The sequence below is a fragment of the Merops nubicus genome, unplaced genomic scaffold (genome assembly GCF_000691845.1).
Source record: "Merops nubicus isolate BGI_N331 unplaced genomic scaffold, ASM69184v1 scaffold15906, whole genome shotgun sequence".
NCBI classification, from domain to species: Eukaryota; Metazoa; Chordata; class Aves; order Coraciiformes; family Meropidae; genus Merops; species Merops nubicus.
Window position 1 is genome coordinate 21803 of NW_008613080.1, and position 10569 is coordinate 32371.

The window sequence follows — 10569 nt, forward strand, 5'->3', positions numbered from 1 at the left end:
GAGCATGCAACCATTGTCTCACCTCTCAGCTGCCACTTGGTTATACTTGCTGTGCTGTACTGAGATCTCAACCCTGGAAGAGCAAACCTGAGGTTTCTGGGCACACTCTCCATTAGCAACAAATGATCACTGGATGCTGCAAATGGCAACCAAAGAACTCACATACATTATGACATTCAGATGTCACTAATCCTCTTTTACCACAATCTTGGGCAGAATGACAGGTTTTTTTGCTACTTGTTCACTTATATTCTCACTGTGGAACTTCCATTTTCAAGTCACTCACCAGACAGCACGAGAGACAGCATTTACTGATGCACACAAGCCAGAATCTCTACAGAAGCTAGGGGCACAGAGGCAGCACCAGGTACAGCCCAGGAGAGGGGTGCCATAGGCCATCACATGGACATCCACATGCAGAGGTAAGGGGCAGTTAGGGAGGACGCAGGACCCAGAATGCAGGACTCAGAGAGAGTGATGCAAGGTTCATCTGGAACAACCAGATACAGTCACAGCCAGGCCACAACACCAACAGCACATTGCATATCCCACAGTAGCCCACTCTCTGCCTAGCCTGGAGTTTCTTGGTAGCTTGCTGTGAGCTTTAGGGCTGGGTCTAATGCACATAAAGTGGTCCATAAAACAAAGGTGCAGGCTACAAAGTCCTGGGCAGGGAATATGGACTATTGTGACTCTTCCCAGCGATCTTGAGCCACTTGTATGTCCCCATCTGGGAGACAAAAGGTCCTGCCTGCAGAGAGCAGCAATAAGACAAGAGCATCTGTTGAGTTCTGTAGTGATGAAGGAGAATGGTCAGAAGGACTATAGATCTCTGCAGATCACAGCTCTGTGCTGAAGTCAGAACAGGAGCTATCTTCAGTTAATGGAGAGGCTGCATTCCCCAGCAGGGTGGATGGTCTGAGGGCCAGCAAGCCAGATCAAGGCAGGCCTTGGTTGTGAAGAGCTGCAGTCCAGCACCACGTCCCCGGGAGGTTGTGGGTGGCCACACACCCAGCTCAGGTTCCTGGGCACTGCTTTTCAGCCCTGACAGTCACAGGTCAGGAACCACGGAGCTTAAACACCTTCCTCTGGAAGGACACGAAAGCCTAGGGCAGGGCCCAGGCAAAGTCCAAAGTCTTGTTCCTTGTACAGCCCTAGTGAAAATGTCTGGGACCAGCAGTAAATAAACAATGGACAAGCCATGATTCTGCCAAATGGGAGATGGCAGGTTTCTCTTGAGCAATTCACAGGGTCAAGTACACCAAAAGAAAATCCACAGTCCCCTGGATGACTGAAAAAGGAGTGGCCCATTTTGCCTTCCAAATCAGAATGAATTTATGCATGAGACCTACACAGGAACCAGCATGCCCATTATTGAGTTCTGGGTTTCACTCCAGTTTCATCACACTGAGCTCAGCCTGTCAACAAAGACACTGTCAAAAACAACCAACTGTCAATCTTGTTTCCACCTGACACCTATCAGACCAGTCTGGTTCCTCCAGACATGACAAAAATCAAATTCCAGCATCAAAGCTGAACAATAAGTTGTTCCAACTTAGAAACCAGAACCTAAAGCCCATTCCAGGCATTCTTGGCTGTCAGAGGAAACTGCCTGCAGGTGGCCTCTCTGCCTCCAACTGAACAGATTCTCATCTTGTTTGATCTTTTCCCAGATGCTCCATCCCTTGTGCTGTTTGCTTCCCTGCTTGCAAGATTAGTACCTTATGTATCTAGGTCTTCACCCCTTGCTTGCAAACTGCAAAAAGCTGAAGTTTTCCACTGAACAGAACTGCAGACCATGAAATAATCACTCAGCTTCTCAGGCTGTCTCCTACCTCTCCCAGATGAGGAATTCTCAATAGTTAAAACCAAACCAAAGAAGCAATTACACACCATCAGTATTCACAGAGCACCCCAACAATGTGCATAACTTTGTGAGTTCAGGAATAAAAATATTTTCAGTCTACACTGGAATTAAACTATCTCCCTATAGGATGCAATTCAGATTGTTATTTTTTTAACAACAAAGAGCAAGACAGCAGCCAATAGGCAAAGCCTCTCCAATCAAGATGCTCATGTAAAGAGACAGTAAACTGTAGTACTGATGGACATGCTAATTCTCCTTAACATTGTTATGGTGCTTTTAAGGCCTAAACTCTTTTCCTCTCATCCAAAGAGCAGTGTTCTGAGACAAGGGGCAAGAAACATTACTACTGTGGTTCCAAGTTATTAGTGCAAGACCCTGCTTCTAAAAGGGCAGAAGTTCAAATACTGAGGCTGACATTTCAGATTGAAGCTTGCAGCAAAATAAATGCATCAGAGCAGAAATTCCTGTCAAGGCAGCAGTGCTGTTCTGAGGCAGGATTCTCTATTAAATGAATCTGCACAGCCAGTATGGAAAAATATATGCTTGACTTGCATATCTGGCCACTTATTTCTGTGTTTTCCTCCTGAGAGATCTTTGTTAGCCTTTATGCCATGAGTGGAACCTGTCACTCTACTCACTTGCAGCACAACTGCAGTCCAGGGACCCTGCTCATTCCTACCTGCATCAGGTACCATCAGCTGAGGACCCACCTTGAGGAAAGATTCAAATGAGAATACCCTGGTACTGAGAGAATGCAGGTGGATAAAACTTGCCAACAAAAGCTAAAGTTACTGGGAAAACAGTACAGTTAACAGTGTTCAGTGGCAAGGAGAGGACACCACTACATAACTCTGGAACATCACCACAAAGGTTTCACAAAGCTTAGGAAGTTTGTGGGAGCCACTGTCAGTAAAAAACTTCTCCAGTGTCATTCCAGGTTCCTGCTAAGCTTATGACACAGCTGGGCAGTGTTCAACTATAGTAGATTTTAGCTGCCTACTGAATTCCAAAATGGATTTAGCCCTTCAGAAAAAGAGGGTAATGAGCTCAGGGTAGAAGTATTTCAACAAATGACATCTTCCACCCAGATATGCCCAATATCCAAACACTGCCAGAATCAAAGCCTTACCAAGTGACTACAACTCTAACAGACACAAAATACACTAGGGGGTCAGATTGAAGAATGCAAAATGGGAGGATGGCCAGAACATGGCAAATGGGGGAGAAGAGCCCACGTAACCAGCATTTCCATGGACTGTGTGAAGGTCTTGGCCTGTTGTTCAGAAACAGCAGAAAGAATTTCACACCAAAAGAAGTCTTCATCTACCTTGTGAAGTGTGGAAGCACTGGCAGACAAATTCTTCAGGTTTAGGACTTAAGTCCAGAGACTATTCACAAATGCTCAGCAAGCACAGAGCAGTCTGGCACAGCTCAGGCTAGAATGAGGAACAAGTTATCAAAACACAACATCTCTGCAGGCAAATGGAAAGGAAATAGGGAAAAGTGGTTTTCAGCTGGAGAATCCAGCTAAGCACTTGCCAGCTGCTTAGCAGATGAGCACAGCAGCAGGTCCTGAAGGGACAGAAAGCAATCCTAGGATGAACTTCCAGAGCACACGTGACAAGGAGGTCAGTCTGGGTTCAGACTGAACTGGTCTGAGCAGGCCACCACCATGGCAGAAGAGGAACAGGATTTACACTGAGACCCAAGAGCCCCAAAGTGCCAAAAGTAAAGCCCACATGCCAAATTTGCCTCAGATGATTCTGCTGTGCCTGAGGCAGAGGTGCAGCCCTCAGATAACAATTTTGTGCAGCCTTTGGACTCCTGAAAAGTTGCCAGTGCAGCCTAAGGCTGAGCAAAGTTTGGGCTCCCCTGAGACAGTCCAGCTACAGGCCATGGTCATGCTAAAGGAATACCATGATCTACAGTACCAAATGTTAGTGCCACAAAAAATCTACCTACCTGTTTGAGCCCCATCAAGTGCACCCTGGTCTGGAGGAACAGAAACAAGGTTATAGCAAGCCAAGCTTCACACCCTTTCCCAGAAAGTAATATTGAGTATAGAGCCTTGGAGTCCAGCCAGATTGCCACTGGGATGCATTTAGTTGCTGTCTTGCAGCAGTCAAGCTCCTTCTATTTAATTTTCCCCTCATGCTCCTCTCCAAAGGAACCTTATCTAACAAGCAGATGGGATAACAACAGCCCATGATTCCCAAATATCTTTCTTGAATTTGCAACTAATTCTGCATAATCATAGTCAAATTTCTGGCCCTCACTGTTACACTTCCCCTGCCACCCAGTAAGGCAACTGCCACACTGACACTTTTAAAAGGGTTAAAGGCAACTCATTCTGAATGTCAAGGTCCTCTGAACAACTTCAAAAGTGTACAGAGAATGGCATCATACCCTATGAATAATGTACCCAAAACACAGTTTTGCAAGAAGCTGTATTTCACTAATAAGCTGAAGATGGGGACAATTTAGATCTTCAGCACACCCACAGCTTAAAAAAATTAGTAGATTCTGAATAATAAAAAATAAACTGCCAACTAGGTTGCTTCCTCTAGCCAGGGAGGGGTCTATGAAGGCATTTACTGCCATGCCCAACCCTTTTCCACCCCTCCCACAGCTAGACACTCAACAGATCCACACTGAGACAGGAGCCTGAGCAGAGCAAAGCTCTAGGAAGAAACCATCCATTTCCTTGGTTTCCCTTAGAAACTTAGAATCCCTCAGAAACTCTCCATTCCCTTGGCCTCACACGTCAAAACACAGAGCACAAGCTGGCTCAGTGCTGCAGAAGCAGCTCATCATTCCCTGGCATACAAATACTCTTTAAAAAGAAAGAAGTCAAAGCCAGAAACTCCACCAAAAAGCAGCAGAAAGGCAGGCACCCTGTATTAATGGAGCCAATACTAATGACCACACTGGAAGGGAAAAGGCTCCTTGTTAGCAGAGGCCTTTGCTGTGCCCATCAGCCACCAAAGTCACACTGCAATGTACCTTCCACACAGGCTTTGTCTGCAGCTTCTGTCTTGGCCTGTGCTTAGCTCCTGGTGCTCCAAGATGGATTTCACCTCCCCAATTCAATCCCCAACAGCAAATCATCAGCACTATTTACAACCTTGGCACCTGCAGCCAACCATGATGCTTTTCAGGTAGCTTGGGGACACAAGATCTGCTGTTCAAACTGCAGGTTTGATCTACTGCTGTGCAAGAAGGTCCATCCCCAGCTCCCCACCTTGCTTCCCCACCTCATTCACAGGCACCACACCTCTGGTGTGAGGGCAGCCCTGCAGACTGACAGTTCATGGTGGGAGGCAGCAGATTTCCCACCAAAACTAGCAGAAACATGCTGGGCAAGGGCTGCATGGCTGAAGTGAACAGTGATGACCACTCTCCTGACAACTGCTGCACCAACTTCTACAGTCTCCACAGCAGACAACTCATATGCCAATTGTATGCTAAGCCCTGGGTTTCTTATGCAAAACCAAAGAAAGCCAGTTATTGTGTAAAACAGGAATGCTGATGGCACCTCACAGCTCTCAGGCTTGCATACTGCCCACAAAGGCCAGACCAGTCTTTCTGACTGGACAGAAAAATGAGGAAGGAACATGTTGCCAGAGAGCTGTCAAGAGCCCAGCTCTTCCCACACAGCCTCAGGTCTCCAGCAGGCCCTGCCATCTCCAAACTCCTTTTTTGGACTTCTATTAAGTCCAAATTCATATTGGTGCCATTCAGCCCCTGCTGAAATTGAAGGCCAAGAGATGGTATCACCCTAGCCTGCTTCAACCCCAAAGAAGGACTTCACAGTGCAGCACAGGGTCCTGCCAGGTGGCCCACCAGATCTTCAGGAAGAGGTGAGTGAATTACCAGCATGTCCCCCTTGAAGGGAACAAGAGGAGGTGGCCAAGGGGAGGGAAAAGTGAGCCTGGGGATGCTAAGGCCACCATGTGCTGCTTTAAACTATGCTCTCTGTGCCTCAGTTTCTCCTACTATGAAAACAGCAGCTCAAGGCCAGTTGGTGGGGACACAGCAGCATGTCTGCCATACAAAAATTAGCAGGAAGAAACAAATTCTTAAACATAACAGAGATTTGGGATATTTCCTCAACAGCCTTCAGTGAGAACCCTCTGTTTCCTCTGAACATTGCAATGGGAGCAAGGAAAAACCCATGTTTTAGGGAAGTGGTTTGTGCAGTGAAATTGAGCCACCTCTGCTCCAGCTTCTAGCTCCATGTGAACATGAATTTCTCACAGGAAGAACTTGGCATCAGGAAGAGCTCAACCATGCACAGACCACTCCAGAGCAGACTCATCTCTTCCCTTCAGAAAAGCACTGAATTCCAGAACCAAAAGGTTTCCCAGAACTAAAATACTCACAACAATGCCATGGTACTCCCTTAAAACTGGGGCCTCAATGTTTTTGGCTGTTATCTTCCTGTGGCACACCACTGTGTGAGACATGCCTGCTCCTTCCCCATGGACAGCCTCTTCCAGGAGCATCCCAGTTCCCAGAGAGACAGGAGCACAGGGCACAAAGGAGAATCTCCATCAAGCTGCTGCACTATTTTTAAGTGAAAAACAAACCTAACCCCTTTGTTTTTCCAGCAAATTCTGCAAAATGCTTTTCAGTACTATTTTCCCTCTGTAGGCCAGATAGCCAGGACACTCAAATCCAGCATTCCTTGAACAGAATCAGAAATTAAGGTCAGCTAGAAGATGAGTGTGCTAACTTTTTGTCATAAAAACTGGGCTTTTCCTAAGTTATTAACACCATGCACCCACCCCACAAGCAGCAATGCCTTTTCTGACCACATAACCCTGGGATCATGGAGTTCAGCCTGAGGATGGGAACCAGCCTCCTGTTTTTATCTCAAAATAGCATCACCATCCCAGAATATATTTCAGGGAAGGCAGGAACAGAGCTAGCCATATGCATTCTGCTCTAGAGTGCACAACAGGGAAGGACACTGAAGGGAAAGCTCATAAACCAGCAGAATGGATACAGCTACCCTTGATCAGCTGCCATCTGCTAATGGGGTGGAGCTATTTTGTTTCAGGCTCAGTGGTGAGCATTCATTGCACCAGAAGATGCTGACAAGCATAACTTCTCAGCAGAGCAAGATCCAAACAGTTTCACATTAATTCTCCACTGACATTTTGATTCTCCAGGCTACTTCTAATAGGATTTTTTTCCAGACAGATTATTTGCCCAGAGAACACTACCCTGTCTGATTCTCCAGTTAACATTAATTATTGACCAAGGAAACTGAACAAACAGCTTCACTCCAGAGCCCAGACTACAACTCTAGACCCTTTCATCAACTATGGGGCAGCATATCCACTATCTGGAGCTCTTCCAACTCCAAGAAAGGCACTCCACCAAGTTCTGTGTGTGTGACTATCACAGGCTTTCAGATAAACCAGCCACTGGTGAATAACAGCCAGGAGCAACCAACAACAGAAGCTTCTCTGAGCTGCTTCTGGAGCTGTACAAAGATATGACAGGGCCAGAGAGCTCATGAGAAACACATTTAGACCACCACAGGGAAGAGATCTCTTTCAGAAAGCAGGCACAGCTTCCAATCAGCCATCATACCACCTCAAAATCCTTTCAGGAAGTTAGGCAGCTCTTCATTTGCTCTCCTGGATAACGTGTCAAACAGCTGCATTCCACCAGCCACTGAGACACACCTCCACTGGAGTGATACTCCATTGGAGAGCTTGGGGAAAAAATACCATGTTATCTCCGAGCAGAAATCCCACAGTTACATCAGGAGGCAGCACACAAAGCACACCCCTGCTTCGGGCTGACATTCCAGACTTATCAACGTCTCTGATCTAAACTCTCTGCTAAGCACTTTGTCTGAAGGGAACAACGGTATCATTTAACTCCTCAGCTCCCAGAGCTCAGGAATATCAGTTACCTCTGCCACTCGAATTCCAAATATTCCAGTTATTATGACTGAGATGGTGGAGTCCACACATCTGTCCCTCCCCAGTTTCAGCAGTAGGGAGACCAGGGTGCAGACCTCTATAAATCCCAGCCCTGAAATTCCAGCCCCGTGGAAAAGAAGGTTAGTAACACATTTGCAAAATAAAGCACTTGTGGCAAGTCTACAAGACATATTGTTCCAAATGCTGAACACCTGCCTGTCAACCTGAGCAGCCAGAGGCACACAGGAGACAAAGGACAACAAAGTTTTGAGTTTCCCCATTATCATTTTGTTCCCCGAAAGAGGTAACATGAGAGGTTAGGAGAAATAAAGTTCATTCTAGAAGACAGCTCTAAAGAGAATGATGTCAGGACAATTCTTTCCAAGGTAAGTGTCTGAGAATCTTCCCTCTGTGGTCAAACCCTGCTGCAGAACCACCCTGAATCAGCAGGACTCCAGCTTGTGCCTCTGCTTTGCTGCAAATTCACACGTGGGGCAGGGACCAAGGCACAGAGAAATGACCATAGGAGGGGTAGGAGGTGGCTACAGATAATCAAGGAGGAAGTGGGAATCAAGTCCCAACAGGTTGAAGAGGTGTTTTAAAGAAGGAACACAAGACAAACTGGGATGACCCTTCAGACTTACTTCCCTCAGACATTCCACATCAACTTAAAAACCATCCCCCAAACTCTTTCTTACGGAGGGGATGTCAGTAAATCATCAAGGGTTAGTGTAAAATAATCTGGTTAAGACAGAGAAAATCCAGATGCTTGTGACCCTGAATGATCAGGTCTCTCCTTACACTGGCCTGTGGGCCTCTTCCCCTTATTTCAGACAGGCTGGCAAGCTCTGGCCATTCAGATACAAGAGAGCTCTGTGGGTTACTCAGCTGAGGACCTTGCAGCTGTACTGCCTAACCAGGTCATTTCTGTGCCATTACCATGCAAAAAAACCATCTTGTGCTGAGGATATAATCAAGGGCTACATCTAAAACAATTCAGCAAAAGCAACCAAGTCCTGCTAATAATATAATCAAGACAGTAAGAGCCAAGAAGGAATGCAATTTTAACTTGAGCTCAGCAGAAAATCACACATGTTGCAAACATCCAGGAAGTTTGGTTCTCCTTTTTTTTAACACCACCAGCTGTCCCTGCCCAGACCCCAGTTGGGCCTGGCATAGAGCAAATAACCTCCCCAGCCCCATTGGAAAGACCCTTCCTCAGCCCAGCTGCAAAGACATGAAAGGAGAAAGCAGAGAGAGCCTTACCTGCTACTTCCACAATGTGGTGCCTGGCAATGTCATAGTAGGGATCATCCCACTGCAGGTGAGTGACAGGCTCTGGGGAGCCTTTGGAGTCCTCTGCACAAAACACAGGGAACAAGCAGTTAGAAGGAGGGATCTGGAGGACCTTGACAAGGGGTACAACAGAGCCAGAGGGATGAGAAAAAATGGCTCTTCTACATGGGAGGGATTAATGGTTGCACCTGCCCACCTTGGAAACCCACCTTTGAAATTGTGAATGGATGAGAGCAGCAATGACTTTGGAAGAGACCTCTCAATCCCATGAGGTCCATGTGTGTCCCTCAGACCATACACCCTCCCAAAAATGACTGTTTAGATGTGTCACAAACATTCACAAAGACCAACACCCCAGTGCCAAGGGCACCAGCATGGCTTTCTAGAGCAGAAGGATCTTAACATAGTCCCTTGATGGATGGCCATCCCATATGCTCTTCAGCTAATTTCCCTGACCTCTCTGGGCAGCAGTCTGTAGTACAGGATTTCAGAGGAACACCTCAGATCTCCTGCCCACATGGAAGTTCAAGACTCTTCCACTCAGGAAGGCCAAATTATCCTATAAGAGACTATAACAGAAGACACTCAAGGACTTACAGCATGTCTGTACTGTCAGCAACAAAGTGTGGTCAGCCACAGGACTGAGAAGAGTGTGTTTACATCAGATCTGAGCTTTTTAGCACTGATCTATGGCAGGGACATAATTCATTTGGGTGTGGTGCAAGATTAATGTGCCTATAAAGCTCTCAAATGGAGCTGGGGCTCTCTGTATATGTAGATATGACCACAATGCTGCAGGACAAACAATTCCTTTTTGGCCAAAAGCTAGACCCCAAACAAGCCAGAGACTTACCCAATTTGGGAAAAGCAGGGGCTTCATCTGCTGGCCAGCTCTTATCATCTATGGGGGTCAGTTTGAGCTGGCTGAGGGACTGGTTGGTGTCATCCAATTTTAGGTCATCCTGAAGCTCTGAGAGTGGGTCTGTAGCCATGGTCCCCAGCTACTGCAGCTTATTTTGCAGCGTCTAAAATGAGAACTGCAGAGAGTGCTGGGTGAGACAGAGAGCTCACAAGTTTAGCTCGCTATAAAGGCTCCTCCTCTTGTCACCCATCTTCCCCAAACACTCCTTTATCTTATCCAGAGATCATACTGCCCCTCCCCCTTCACACAGGCGGGAACTCCTCCTCCAAGGCACGTCAGATTCAGGCTCTTTCACACCAACTGCTATCCAAAGGCCATCAGGAGCCTGTGCCCACCCCCTCAGCCAGTCTTTGCTCGACCACAGCTCCATACAGAGCAGTTTCTCTCCTGAAGACTAGTGTCTGCTGTCTCAGGAAGACACTGAGGAAGGCGACATGCTACACCAGCCCCTGCCTGATACACTCCGTGTAGGAGCTGAGCTCCCCCTCCCTCCGAAGGGCTGGCACAAAGCCCAGCTGTTCCCACAGTGCTGGAAGCTTTCCCAG

General features: G+C 46.9%; 1 protein-coding gene across 1 annotated transcript in view; it reads right to left on the minus strand.

Annotated features, from left to right (window-relative positions):
• ARHGAP1 (Rho GTPase activating protein 1) overlaps positions 1 to 10094 on the minus strand; it is a 17602-nt gene extending 7508 nt beyond the window's left edge. Inside the window, exons 1-2 of the mRNA XM_008941776.1 lie at positions 9956 to 10094; positions 9073 to 9165 (exon numbers count right to left, since the gene is read on the minus strand). Coding sequence (XP_008940024.1) covers positions 9073 to 9165; positions 9956 to 10094 — 232 coding nt within the window. The remainder of the gene's footprint in view (positions 1 to 9072; positions 9166 to 9955) is intronic.
• Between the last annotated feature and the right edge of the window lie 475 nt (positions 10095 to 10569).